A 15,188-nucleotide genomic window follows, 5' to 3' on the forward strand; every position below is an offset into this window, starting at 1 on the left:
GTAGCTAACATTTGCAGAAAGAAAGTTAACCCCTGACAGAGAAAAACATATATAATCCATATGGCAGCAGAACTGAGGGAGAGGGGGAAGGGGAGGGAAGGAAGAGTGTGAAAAAACGCATGGCGTTTGAAGTAACTGCATTTGCCTTTAAGAGGTCTATCTGTGCACTTAGATTTTTAAAAAAAGTCCCCTTAAAAACAAGCCATTGATATAAATAGCTAAAAATTAGTTATAAGAACCATTCAGAAAGTATTGAAAATGTGAGACAGTGATTTTTTATTTAATTTTTTGCATCTGATTAATTTGAACTCCCCCCCCCCCTTTCTCCTTTATATACCTAGCAGAAATGAATAGACGTCACTAACTGTATTCCTAGGATTCCAAAGGAAAAACAAATGGACAGGAGCGAAGGTGAGTGGAGCTGGAAACCCTCCCCGTTCAACATATACATTAATTCTATTGGGAGAAGGGAAAATAAAATCGGATTGAGAACCAGGTCACAAGTATGTTGGTCAACCAGTGGGCTGACTGTCCCGCAAAACGTCATCAAACCTAGACTAAGGGGGAAATGGCACAAATCTAGATTAACAGTGGAAACCACAAGCATGTAAAGGGATAGAATCCTACAAGTTCAGTCCTTGGTGGTAGATAAACTGTATTATTTTATTATGTTTGCAGTCTCCATGTAAGGAGCGTACCACAGAGCAACCCTGAGTTAAAGCTGACAATGCGAATAATCTGGCTGACTGGCTGGGAGTGGGGGACAAAGGCACTTGAGCACAACAATGGGCACACTTGAACATCTTCCACCACCTTTGAACATCTGCAGATGGTTTAAAGCAGACATCCCCAACCTGCGGCCCTCCAGATGTTTTGGGACCACAACTCCCATCATCCCTAGCTAACAGGACCAGTGGTCAGGGATGATGGGAATTGTAGTCCCAAAACATCTGGAGGGCTGAGTTTTGGGGATGCCTGGTTTAAAGACAGGCAGAATGAAGTTTTTGTGGACCATGGAAGAGCTGGGTGTGGAGAAAGGGAAATATAGTGGTACCTCTGGATACGCACATGTCTGTTTGCCTATCCTTCAGGATGTGAACGCAAGAAACCAGGAAGCATTTTTCCAGGTTTCGACGTGCATGTATGCGCAGAAGTGCTCTACCGTGCCGTGTGCATGTGCAGAAGTGGCATCTCCGGTTGCGAATTCCTTGGGATCTGATCGGAGCCTCGGAATGGATCTTGTGCGCAACCGGAGGTACCACTGTACCATCACCTTGCAGGTGTCCCTGCTCCTCTCACAATCTACCGTATTTTTCCATGTATAAGACTAGATTTTTTCCCTAAAAAAACAATGTCAAAAATTATGGGGTGTCTTATACATAGGGCCATCTTCCCACATTTTCTTAGATCCGAGTCCCCCAAAATAGGGGGCGTCTTATAGATGGGGACATCTTATAGACGGAAAAATACGGTATGTCCTTGCCATGACGTTTCTGCTAGTAACCTAGAAACACCCCTCACTTGCTTGGTTTTTCTATACAGACCCAGGAATGGGGAACCTGTGGCCCTCTGGATACTGTTTGACTACAACTCCCATCACCACTGATCACAGGCAGTGCTGGCTGAGGCTGATGGAAGTTCAAAGTTGTATGGAGTACCATAGGTTGCCCTGCCCTGATATAGGCAGTCCAACCTACAGTGAAGTCGGATACATTCCAATGGTGGTGAAGATGCTTCCAATAACTATTTAAAGCATACCACAGCAACTATACTGACAGAGCTATTGAAACTCCCCATACAACTTCACTCACCTCTGCTATAGAACATATGGCTGGCCCATTGGCAGTTTTCCCGGCAGCAGAAAGCCCCAAATGGGGCATATTGAGGGTGGGGAAGGGGCGAGGTTGAGCCAACCTGGGATCCACAAAAGGTCTCACTGCTGGCAGTTGAGCTCATTCGTGACAAGGAGTAGTCAAAATGATAGGAGCTATTTGTGGCTGTGTTGTTAGTTGCTAAGGCCCAGAGCCCCATACCCATTTATCTGGGAGTAAACCCTATTGAATTAAATGAGACGAACCCTATTGAATTAAATGAGACAGGACTGCACTGTAAGTGGCTTATTTTGCGGGGATTTGGGAAATATTGCCTTCCACATACTTTGTATTAGCAACCAATTTCAGGCCTATTACTCTACCCACTGAGAAAGTTAATTGATTTTCTGTCTGAAAAACCGAAATCTACAGCCAGAACAACAAACATGTAAATAAGCTGAAAAGTCGAGGGCATTTCAGTTTTAAACCAGCATGCCCCCAGATGATCCAACTGTTCCTGATTTTTCCTGAAGTTATTGGATTAATATAAATCACAAGGATAGTTAAACCAGTGTTTAATAATTTGTTCAGCACCTCAGATATTAATCCTTGTGAAAAATTCATACTGTAAAAGGGATGATTTAGTATGAGAACACTCCCTGCTTTGGACATGTCAGGGACTTGCCACTTTATTGCAAGTTAATATTTTAAACCAGCTTTATTTATATAAGTTGACTGATGCCTGTTCTGTTGTCTTCACTGCTATCCTCCAGGAAAAGCTCATGAAAGCTATTTCTCCATTTAAAAAGCCAGGATAAAAAAGTATACAAGCCCATTGTCCAAGAAAGAACTTAAAAGCGATGCACGTTGCCAAACTGTGCTCCCCACCCAGTTACCAAACACAGGATACAAGGCAGCTTGTTTACTTCTCACAATTGAATGCATACAAAAAAGGTCTCGGTGCAGTCCTGTTGTCAGGTCAGTAGTCAGTTGTTAAAATGCTGAAATATCCTGATAAAACTTGCATTTTTGATCCCCTCCCTAAAGCTGCTGTCAAAGGTCTGTTTTCCTTTCTTGGGTTACTCCCTACTGCCTAACATAAATTGTCATAACTACTGGAGGACAAACAGCCTTTTATCATAACAATCTACTTAGCTAGACATGACTGCAAAAAAAGAAAAGGAAAAAAAAGGTGGCTGGGTGGGTAGGTGGCGGGTGGGTGGGGGATGTTTCCCACCTTTATTTAGAAACATTCCCATCATCTTTCCCCCCCCAGCTCTATTTGATAGACTCAATGGGACGGTGCTTAATAAAACCAAAACACGAGAGAATAGGACCTGGGGAGTTAACAGGCTGAGATCTGGCTGCAACAAATGGTAATGCTGCTAAAAACAGGTTCTCCACCCTGCCGGAAAACTCCTTAATTCTTACTTGCAAAAAACCCCGAGACTTTTTATTTATTTTTAAAAAAACAAACCACTGCCATACATAATGTACTGGTTACAGGTCAAAGATCCATTGCTTTCAGATCTGCTTGGATGCGACTGTGAGCTAACAACAAGGAAGAGTGCAGCAGATTAACACAATTGAGCCAAATTTAAAAATGGTGAAGTCCATAACAAATTTCTCTCATGTGATTATTTAGTTTAGAACCCATGCATTTATACTCATGCCATATGCATGGACACAGACAGGCACATGGCTTACCATGTGCATATTAATTGCTCTTTCACTTAAGAAGATGGCAGTGAAAAACCATCATAGATTTTTTTTTTTTGCATCGCTTGAAGCACCCCTCACTAAAACCATCTGGTTATTAAAAGAAAAAGCGCCCCCCCCCCCCCCGGGCAAACAGCAGCTAAAAGCAATGGGTGTGTGCCCTTCGCTCTCCTTACATCAATCAATGTTGTAATACTAATTTTAAAATAGGAAGATTTCTCTTATTGTAACTTTGGATACCACAATATCAGGCGTGTGACTACAGTAAATCAGTTGTGATAGATATTGAAATGCCATTACAATGTCCAACCTCCCATCCTGCCTTTTTAACACAGAAAGTATTTTTCCTTCTTCTCCAAGCCATCATCTTTGTGTCAGAGACGCTCTCCTGTCTGACAACAGCAATTTAGAAGAGTTAACTTTTATCGTTCATTCTGCTGTGTAACTTTCCCCTTCAAATTTCTTTATCTGCCCTCTGAGCTCATCTGAACTTTCATGTTCTCCCAGCATGCAGGCTTGCATTCAAAACTATGTCTAATAGACCAAATAAGAGGTTAATAAGAAGTGGCAACAGAAAGAAAAAAATACAATCCCTGGTAACTGATAAGAATGACAGTGGCAGCCCTTTATTGTTTGTCTTCAAATATAGAGTTAAAGATCTTTAAAAAACTAAAATTTGACGCCTTTGAAAAGAAAGAAGCACAAAATAACAACAGGGGGTTATTGCCTGGCAGCCACAGGGGAGAAGCTCCATAATTCTTATTCTCCCTTTTGAAGGTTGTTAGAAATCTGATTCAAAAAAGCAACAGCAGAAGGAGAAAGCCTCTTGAGGCTATAGCCATTTCCTGTGATCATGCATAATGTGCTTCAAAAGTGGGTTTTTACCAATTCTGTTGATCAATTGCACCTCCTTCGTATTCCCTCTTTTTTTTCTTTTTTGCTGTGTTTACATCTGATGCGACTCAATGACAAGCACTGTCTGAGACTGTGAAACAGACCTGTCATGTTGATTTATGGGCGCATCAAACCACGACTTGTCCAAACTGAAGCTCGCAGTTCATTAATTAGAGAGTTGTGACTTTGAAGTCAGCTTTCAGACTGTGGTTTTTAACATTTGGCTTAATTTATATGCTCTTGAATGTGGATCTCTAAGGGAAAAACTGAAATTCCCTTCTTGTCTTTGAACTTCTTTTGACCGCACAATAATCATTTCTTTGTCCAGAGTGATGCCTGCATCCCAGAGTCATTAACGCGCATTGAACTGCCACTGATGAGTAAGCCCTACTGAATTAGAAAAACAGCCAGCAAAACAAAGCTGAGAGCATTCTGCACAGTGATATCTCACAATTACATGCCTTCCCTCCCTGTGCCATTTCCATTTTAATTACTGTTAGTCCTTTAGATTTACATTTTAGACATTTTTTAATCTGTTCCCTTTTTTATTATAGTGGCGCCCGTTAACGGGCTATAGTTAAGGTTCATGTCAGCGTTTCCCATTATAACCCCCCCCCTATTTTCATAACGCGACTGTAAAAATTCACACTTGACTTAAAACTTGGTTTTCCACAATAGGGGAGAGTGGTTTGATGGAGGCCAAGAAAGTGTGTGGACCAATCTGGCAATGTGTGCTTGCATAAATCACAACCGCCATGCTGACACACAGCCAACTCAGGTATGGGAGCATCGTGTAATAAGGCACAACATTCTAGGCATCCAACAGGCAGTCATGCAGTGGGCAGGGGGTGGGACGCCTTAATACCAACAGAGTTTCCACAACCCACCATGTATTTTCTAGATGGCCATTTATGGCCTTGAAGGAACACAAACCAAGGTAAAATTTATAAAATACAGAAGAATTCACAAAGTTGCAAATTGTGAAAAGCATATGGCAGCATTAATTCGACTCTCAGTAACAACTGATGTAGAAGGGAAGAGGACCCCACTGTAACCCATAAGTTTCACAATTTCATAAATGTACCAACAATTCCATTTTCCAGCCATCATTTTCAATCATAGATTTTGCTCATGTAATGTTAACTATACATTTTTTGGTCCATGCTCTCTCTCTCTCTCTCTGTGTGTGTGTGTGTGTGTGTGTGTGATGTTTATTTTAACCAGGCTACTTTAGAGGATAAACCTATTCCTCCCAAACCCAAGTTTCACCTCCATTAGCAAGCTACCCCAAAGCTTGGCTTGGAGCTTCCTAAATCTCTACCTTCAATATCATCAGCTCCTTTGTCAAAGAACTTCTGCCTGGTTTGTCATGGGACCTATGTGCAGGTGATTATGGAGCAGGATCTAGAGCAGGCATCCCCAAACTGCGGCCCTCCAGATGTTTTGGCCTACAACTCCCATGATCCCTAGCTAAGAGGACCAGTGGTCAGGGATGATGGGAATTGTAGTCCAAAGCATCTGGATGGCCGAAGTTTTGGGATGCCTGATCTAGAGTGTTCACAAATGGAACTGGCTTATATTACTGTTTCTCACATTATCCAAACAGTCTATAAGAAGGACATGAGGGCCTCTGTTGTTGCCAGCAACTGGTACTCAGAGGCATGTTGCATCCTAGATCACATACAGAACAGTAATCTGTGGGTGCACAGTTAGAGTGTGGTGCTGATAAAGCCAAGGTTGCAGGTTCAATCCCCATAAGGGACAGCTGCATATTCCTGCATTGCAGGGGGTTGGACTAAATCAGGCTTCCTCAACCTCGGCCCTCCAGATGTTTTTGGCCTACAACTCCCATGATCCCTAGCTAGCAGGACCAGTGGTTAAGGATGATGGGAATTGTAGTCTCAAAACATCTGGAGGGCCGAGGATGAGGAAGCTTGGACTAGATGATCCTCAGGGTCCCTCCCAACTCTATGATTCTAGGTACAAACTGTCTTTCAGAAGCTTGACCTTCATTACTCATCTTCTCACTGCGGAGCACCTGATGAACTTCAGAAGTGCCACAAAATACCCTGAAACATGGTTTGACAATCACAGTTTTATAGCCAAGCACAGCTGTTATGTTAAGGGATAGAAGATAATGCATGCAACATCAGAGACTAGTTAGAAGTGCTTAAATCCTAGTGAGTGAACGGGGCTTCAGAGCTTTGTGCTTCCATCTCCCATTATTTAAATGAGTCTTAACGCTGCTTCACACCAAATGCCTTTTTCCTATCCTGGAATTTGCTTTGGACATTCTGAATAAGAAAGAAGGGGATAGAAAAGAGTGGCAGTTCCTCTTCCTCCGCTTGTTTAGAGAATCCTTCTAAGCAAGTCCACAAAATTTACCAGCCTGAAAAACAGATATACTAGCCTGAATGGAGCTGCCAGAAAACACACGAGAGCTCCACCCCTCCTGCAGCCATGGGTTGCATTTCTATGCATTTGCCTGCCTGAAATCCCTTGTCACTTTGGACTTGCAAGGCTAGTATTTAAATACAGGGCTGGTTTACAATATCCAAAGCAGAGTCCTGGCATCTGACCCTGTGGGGACAGATATGCCATCTTTGTATCTGGGCCCAGATTCAAGCATTCTAGTCAGGTGTAGTGAGGTCAAGCCCATGCATTTGCACAAAACTTTTTTGAGCCAACTTCAAAAAAATCCTCAAAGCTACCCAGAGATTGGTCCCCAGTTCAGGACAATAAAAATGTCCTGTGTGACGCATCCCCTCGGGACACCCCGTTCTATCTGGGTTGCAAGCAATGGCCTCAATCCAAACAAAGTGTGCATGCAGTAATCAGGGCAGCACACACGTAGCGTAGTAAAAGAAGCTGGAATCCATCAATCAACTGTTTGGCAGTGAAGGGGAGAATGAATCCAGCCTCCAGCTCCTTCTTCTGAATAGCAAGATTTCAGCTTTGTTTACCAGGCTACATGTGCACCGTGTTAGCTGTTGGACTGGGGAATTATAGGCACAGAACCACTTTATGCATATTAATTCTCCATTCATCTACAGAGATGTACGTCTGGAGGCTGGGTCAGGGCAAATGAGTACACAACCTCAAAGACTCCAGCAAATACAACACTAGAGATTTTCATTGTGCTACGTTTTGGAAATACAAGTTGTTAGTGCAATCTTTCAAGTAGTAACTTCCAGAAATGCTTTCTTCTTCTGAAAAAAATTACAGCTATAATGTGCTGTTATAACATACCATAGGAAGAAAATGGGAGGACTAAATTGAAGCAGCAGCAGCAGCAGCAGCGCGAATACAGGTTCTTACGTCTAACCCTAAAAGCTGGGACCACCAGCTTCACAACCATTCACAAGATAAATGACGGTTCTAAAGTTGTTATACTTTCTTTCAGGATCTGTGGTTTGCAAGGGAAAATGGGCTTTAGTTGTACCTCTTTAGGCTGTTTTCCGGCATGTTGTTGCTGTAAAAGTTGTAGCTGCAACTGTTCCTGTTGTTTCTTATAAAATTCTTGAAGCTGCTGCTACAAAGGAAAAGAGAGAAACAGAGAGACAGACAGACAGACAGACAGACAGAGAGAGAGAGAGAGAGAGAAACAGAGAGAAACAGAGAGAGAAACAGAGAGAGGGAGGGGGAGAGAAAGAGACTGTTAAGTAAAACAAAGTAGGAGAGCCAATTCAGGATCCCCTTTTGGTGTAATACACAAACTGCGATTTGAAAAATAGCATCCTTTTATCTGTAACAGTCTGACCTTTAGTTTGAAACTCGACAATAAATTCAGTGCACACTGACTATTCTTGGCATTATCATTTGAAAAGTAATCTCCAAAATGAACTGATGAAAAACATACCATTTTCTACACAAACTAATTAAAATAAGGCAAGGAATGACCTTTGGTTGGAACAACAAAGCCAAAATGCCCTTGCTGGGAGAGCCTGGTGAATCTTTATTTAGAAGCAATACATGCTTTCTAAATCATCATTGCATTGTACTGTACTAAGCGTTGTTTGGTATAGGCACAGGCTCCCTGCTTCCACCCACCTGGCCCAATCTCCCAGATAGATAGCTTTTTTGAAAGTTCCATTCAATGAATGAGTGAGTGAGTGAGTGAATGACTAAGGCACAGTGCACAAGGTCAACTTGCAATGGACTTTGGCGTTGCTATACCATTAATGAATTAACCCTGCATAGCTCACTGAGATATGTAAACCTCAAAGTCATTTTTGCATTTCCACTAATCCACAGAGAGAGAACGATATTAATTCATGGCATACATCACAAGTCTAACATGTGTTTCCATGACATGCAAGGGTTTGTACACACTTCACTGTTGCCTTCTTAACTGATGTGCCTAGAAAATTGTTTTCTTTACCACCACATACGTGAAAGCCAATGTGTGAGCCACGGCTAGATGTATCCCACTAACAGGAGATATGACCACAAGGGACATGGCCACTAATATAGTAAAAGTGGACAGGCAACAATTGCACTGAGGTTATAAAAAAAAATTATCCCAGGGTATAATCTATTAAATCTTAAAAGTTCCTGCATTGCAGGGGGTTGGACTAGATGACCCCCAGGGTCCCTTCCAACTCCACAGTTCTCTGATTCTATGAGTCGGTTAGGCTGACACACCAAATAAGCTTTGCAGTGGAGTGGAGTTTTGAACCCAGGTCTCCCATAACTGCATTCTATTCTATTAACAACTGGCGGCCTAAAGGCACCACCTGCTAGTTGTTTTTCCGGGGTGTTTCCTTATATGCTCTGTAAGCTGGAAAAAAAAGTACTTTGACCTCTTGTTTATTCTAACTAGTTATGGCGCAGGTTCTTTTGGGTAGATGTAGGTGAAAAGCAATCATTATAATATATTTGAAAACTTGGTAAAATCTGGTGAAAAACCTACATCCCATCCTAAAAGGATTTCTGACATTCCCTTGAAGAAAGGCTTTGGGAGATTGTGGAATCTTTGGTCCCAGGTATCGTATTTTTGAGAATGCAGTGAAGAGAGGGATATATGCTCAGTCATCATCTAGAGCTGCAACTATTATGTAGCACACATGTGGCAAAGTATGAAGAGAGTTACAACTGGCATAAGGGCCACAACAGATGTATTGTCCTTATAAGAACGTATGTGTGTGTAGATTCAGGTAGGTAGCCATGTTGGTCTGATGCAGTCGAAATATACAGTCATACCTTGTGTTGCATTAGGTTCATCTTGCATCTTTTCAGCTTGCAAATACGGCAAACCCAGAAGTGTATACTTCTGGGTTTCGGCGTGAGTGTGCGCGCAGAAGCGCTCTATCACACTCTGTGCTTGTGCAGAAGCGCCACTCTAGTTGCAGACTTTTCGGGGTGCGAACGGCACCCTGGAACGGATCGTGTCCGTAACTAGAGGTACCACTGTATTAAAAATTGTCCAGTAGCACCTTTGAGACCAACTAAGTTTGTTCTTGGTATAAGCTTTCGTGTGTGTGTGTGTGTGTGTGTGTGTGTGTGTGTGTGTTCTATGCCTGCCTGTCTGCCCAATTCACATAGGATGTTTGTCTGCTGTGGAGGAAAAAAATCATCCCTTCAAAATCAGCTCTAAGAGGCTAGTCCTTCAATAGCGGCGTTGGTGAGCTGAAAAGAAACAAGCTGTTTACCTGCTGAAGCATGAGTGCCTGCTGCTGCTGGAGCAGGACCTGAAGTTGCTGCGGAGTTAGCACTTGCTGCTGGAGGATCTGCTGCATTTGCTGGGGAGTGATAACTTGAGGTGTCATCATAGCCACTGACACTGGAACCTAAAGAATTGGGAAGGTGTAAACAAACAAGCAACTCAATATGTTGTTCATCATGGTGGTGGTTGTTGTTTTAAGATAATAAGCACCTCTCTCTTTTCACTCCAAACATTCAAGATCATTCCTCTGGTTCACTTAAGTGACCCATCTTTTACTTCCCAACACCTTGCTTATAATTTAATCTTGACTTGTTTAGTTCACAGAAATAATTTTTAAAAAGCATTAACTGATTACACCTTCTAGATACGTTTCTCTGCCCCCCACCCCCACCCAGTGCGTTATTTTGCAATGGAATTATTTCCAAGAAAACTGAACTATTCATTTGTGTACCTTCCAGAGGCAGCCATCAATTCTAACAAATTTTTGCATTAATTAATAAGTAAGACCCTTCAAACGCAACCACCGGGGAGCCTGAACTTAATGATTTGAAGCAAATGAACGCCATCTCGGCAATATCGAAAACCGCACCTTGTTCCCAAGCAATTTTAGCAGTGGAGTTCCTACAGTGATGTCTCTACCATTCCATATTCACCCAGCATACAGATGGCTTCAATTCTTTCGTATTATGTGAGATACCATTAAAAGCCGCTTTCCATGACATTTCAGTGACAAACAGCTACAGTGATGAACTTGATAGCATTTCATATTTGCAACTGTTAACACGTTTCTGCACGGGCATCTTTGCAAGGAACCTGTACACTGTATCTGAAAGGATGATGTCTTGTTCAGATAAAACACTGACATTAAAATGACAGGCTGTCTTGGCCAAGGTTACACAAATTGTATTCAAGCGGATACCTAATGACAATGCTTTGAATTCTGCAAGCTTTCTAGAATGTAATTTAGCTATTCAAAATAATCACTGCACTTGTGTTTAATTTGCAGACTACATGAGAACCATTTTGTCAGTTCCGGTAATGCAACAAGACTATTTCGCTAGAAATCTCACCAGAAAAAAAGAGAGCAAGCAAGCAAGAGAGAGAAAGATGGGGGGAAGATACAGAACTCACATGACTTTGAATAGTAATATTTAAGCACCTTACTTTTCTTTAGTTTCAGCTCAAACAGATGACAGCAGAAAACTAAAAGCGGTAAAGGATATAGTTTGTTAAAAAGGATCTGCTGTCATCTCATGTATTACAATAAAAGGTAATAACATGTTTTGAACATTTTTATGCACCACGTTTTAAAAAAATCAGCAGACAATAGCTGATCAGGAGATAAAAGGATTTTAAAAAATATTTCAGGGGAGTAGTAAGCAAGAAAGAGACGCAGTATTAATTTTATGTAACATAATGTCTTAATATGCAGTTTATCTTGACTTTTTCACATGATTTGTCCTGTCATTTGCATAGCAAATTCTCATTCCTAATTTCACAGTCATTATGCACTGATGTCCTGATTTCTCAGCACCACTAATTTTGATGAACTAAAAATGGTTCCTGAAGGTCAGATTCATGTATAGTGAACACCCTCCGATGTTGTTGTGTAGGTTTACACAAGTGTCAGAGACGGTTCTTGTAACGTTAAGACTAGAAATCCACACCAAGAGTTCCCAGCAGCATTACCATTCTGAATTTGCACTGTGCTGCATGTCAGGATAACCCAAAGCAATTGAGAACCCAGTTCAAGACACAGCAGCTCCCTTAGCACTGATATGCCTAAAGATCTGAAGAAGCATAGAATAGTAAGTTACTTGAATTTATCTGTGAGGCAAGCCTTAGTAAATACTAGACCAACGGTTGGGTCCTTCTGCTGTACAACCTTCTCAATTGTTATCTGCATTGTGCTTGCATTAGCAAAATAATATATGCCAGCTTGCAGATAAACCTACAAAATTTACTAACTTGCAGAAGTGTTTACTAGCCTGTGGAGGGCTGGGGGGGGGGGGCCTCTAACCCTCCTGCAACAGCTCACTGCATTCCATGATGCACATCAAAGAGTGTTTTCCCCCCTCCTCTAGCAGCTGGTTTGGTTTAGATGCTGAGCACAGAGGAGCTCTATTCTGCCAGCCTGCTCACTCGCCTGCATGGAATCCCTTGAAATCTACGGCTACCAGGCTAGTGCCTTAATACAAGAGTGTGCCTTCCCATGAGTTCACGTGTGGCACTGCCTTGCGGAAGCACAGTATAGCTGTAACATATATTGGCTACAGCATAATTCCCTGGGAAGTTAATTCCAGACTCCCACAGGCACAGCCCTCCCACGGAAGGGTAAACACCAGTAGCAAATCCTGAAAGGCAAACACTAGTTTGCCCTAGGGAACTCTTCCAACTCTACAGTTCTATGAAAAATGCAGTATCAGCATGGAAGAATCGTATGTAATTTCGCCCCAAGACAGTAAAACAATGTTATACTGTGATAATACCTATAAGCCATGATCTGCCTTCATCAAGTCATAGAATTGTAAAGTTGTGGGTCCCTTCCAATATGTAGGAATCTTCCAATATTCCCTATAACGCAGGAATCTTTTGCCCAACATGAGGCTTGAACCCACAACCCTGAGATTTAGAGTATCATGCTGTACTGAGAGCTGGTGGAACATGGGGGATAAAAAAACTAAGCTGTGAACAATGTAAGCCCCAATTTGTATTTCATGCCTGCCATGAACTGGAGTGGGGCTGGACACCACCAGGCACCTGTTGGGAGCTGCACATACAGCCCCCAGAGCTTCCTGGCCCTCCTTATCCACCACAGGGCTGGCGTTGCCATGCAGCAGAGTGAAGCAGTTCACATCAGGTGGCACCATGATCAGGTGGATAGATGAACATAGAAACCGGCCCAAGTTTGGTGGAGGGATGGGGAGAGGCAGACTGCCATTTGGGTTTGGGTTCAGACAGCTAGAAATTGGCACTCCTCCTCCTTTCTTGTCTCCATATCCTTTTGGGCAGCGGTGCAGAAGGACAAGGGAAGATAACACGAAGGAGGTGCCCATATTTATAGTCACAAGGAGGCTGTCCCACTTTGGGAGGAAGGGTGTTGAGAGTATTTGGTCCAAGGGTACCTTGAAATCTGGATACTACACAGTCCTTAACTCTAGCCTTCCTCTACTCTCTCCTGGGAAACCACATTTTTTTACCTTCAACAATTTTGTCTACTGAATGCCAAACATGGATCAACATTTATTATACAGTATTAATCAGGAAAGCTGCAACCCAAATCTTGCTTCAAGAACTCAAGACAGTAACGTAGGTAAAGTTTTAAATAAATATGTTCAAATGGAGCAGAAACTATTGTGGTGTATGTGCGCAACAGCCAGAGATTTATGGATAGCTATTCGGCTTCTCAACTTCGAATGTCCTGTCCAACTTCTTCATGTAACTAGTCCCTAGTAATACTAGGCTTTAAAGGGCTGCTGCAGCATGGATAGGCTATTATAGCCCACACTTTATTACCCATTACTACCGAGGTCATTAGCAGCAAGAGTGATTGTACTGGTCTTAACCTATTGATCATTGTAACTACTATCATTTAATCCTGTGTTGAATGTCTGGAAAGCTGCTAAAGGCACACAAGAGAGAGTGCTCTAGCACTAAGAAATATAGTCAAAGCTTGGAAATTACACTTTGATTCATAAAAACTAGCCAGTGGTTTAAATCAATAGTATTTAAAACAGTCATGTAAGTTCTTAACTACAGTCTCTAATATTTATTGGTCCCTGTTTGAGTGTATTCCGTCAAAACTGTACTTATTTTAGAGACTATGCAGTATATCACACATTGCATCACAGTGAAATAAGAAACCTCTGTCTGCTCTTGATGTTAAAGTAACAGGACTTCAGTCCCGAGTGGCTGAAATTCGAAGATACCTTTTGCAAATGGCAAATGCTTAGAAAACATCCTAGTTTAAATAAGGCCCACTTTAAATGAAAGGAAGAATGAGATCTCATCACTTGAAAACACCTCTGAAAGGCACCGATCCACAAACTATTTCCTGATCAAAATTTTCTTTATTATGAGTACTCCGGAATAAACTAATTGTGATGTACATTAAACTGAGTGTGTTTTATGCCTTTTATCAATCATAAAAGGCACTTTCACATAAAAAAACAAATGAGTACAATAGAATTAGCTTACTTCTTCAGGGGGGTGGAAATATAAATAGGATGTTTGGATTGCAACCGTGTACACATTTACTTGGGAGAAAGTGTCAATGGAACTTACTTCAAATAAATCTTGCACCATTAGTGTGCTAGCTTTGCCCTAGAAAACCACCCTCAATTCATTGCCCTATTTAATGACTTTGGTTTATTTAGCAAACTACATGCAATCCTGTTGACAGATACTCACAGGGTGTGGTTAGGTACCCAGCTGCATTTAGAGTTGGCAGTGAATGAAAAATACAGCTGCTGCCCAGCTATTATAATTCTACTATTATAGACCTGCTGACATTCTAATACCATCAACGGCAAATATGCCTTTAAATAAACCAGTTGGTTCCAGGTTTATTTTTATTTTCCCAATCCATGCCTACATTTTTCTTGAGATTTCCATCCGCTATATTTGCCCACTTCACTTCCCCCCTGAAAAATATTCCATTATTTTAGTCTTAAATTTTGCCCGAGTTCATCTTCAGGATAACAATCGTAAGACTACTAGTGATGTGGCACTTTCCCACTGACAGATGTAAATGAACCATCATCTAAAATTTCACCTCTTCAATTAGACTGAATGCTAAATAAAGGGTTTTTGCCAGTCCATAAACACATCAATTACTATTTTATTTTTCTTCAATTTAAAGAAGAAATCGTCATCACTCCCTGACTTTAAAAAGAAAATATTTTTCAAGTTTCATGATTTATCCTAAAATACTATAACAATGCACAATTAATCTTGCAAACTTAAATTCAGAAATGTGTTTCAAATGGCATCTTGATTTCTTGTCTGAGAATTGATTTTCGTGAAATGTATGTAAAATAAGCAACTGTGTGTAACCAAGAAAAGAAAAATTCAACTGTACCAACTTTGCAAGGGCAGTG

At 41.5% G+C, this 15,188-nt stretch overlaps 1 protein-coding gene across 25 annotated transcripts in view; it reads right to left on the minus strand.

Annotated features, from left to right (window-relative positions):
* FOXP1 (forkhead box P1) overlaps positions 1-15,188 on the minus strand; it is a 548,710-nt gene that overhangs the window by 109,839 nt on the left and 423,683 nt on the right. For 24 of the 25 annotated variants that reach the window (XM_060271348.1, XM_060271340.1, XM_035106646.2 and 21 more), the window contains 2 exons: positions 10,076-10,213; positions 7,867-7,956 (listed from right to left, as the gene is read on the minus strand). In XM_060271348.1, the coding sequence (XP_060127331.1) occupies positions 7,867-7,956; positions 10,076-10,213 (228 nt within the window). The remainder of the gene's footprint in view (positions 1-7,866; positions 7,957-10,075; positions 10,214-15,188) is intronic. The other variant, XM_060271349.1, reaches the window with a different exon arrangement.

The sequence above is a fragment of the Zootoca vivipara genome, chromosome 2 (genome assembly GCF_963506605.1).
Source record: "Zootoca vivipara chromosome 2, rZooViv1.1, whole genome shotgun sequence".
In the NCBI taxonomy this organism is placed as follows: domain Eukaryota; kingdom Metazoa; phylum Chordata; class Lepidosauria; order Squamata; family Lacertidae; genus Zootoca; species Zootoca vivipara.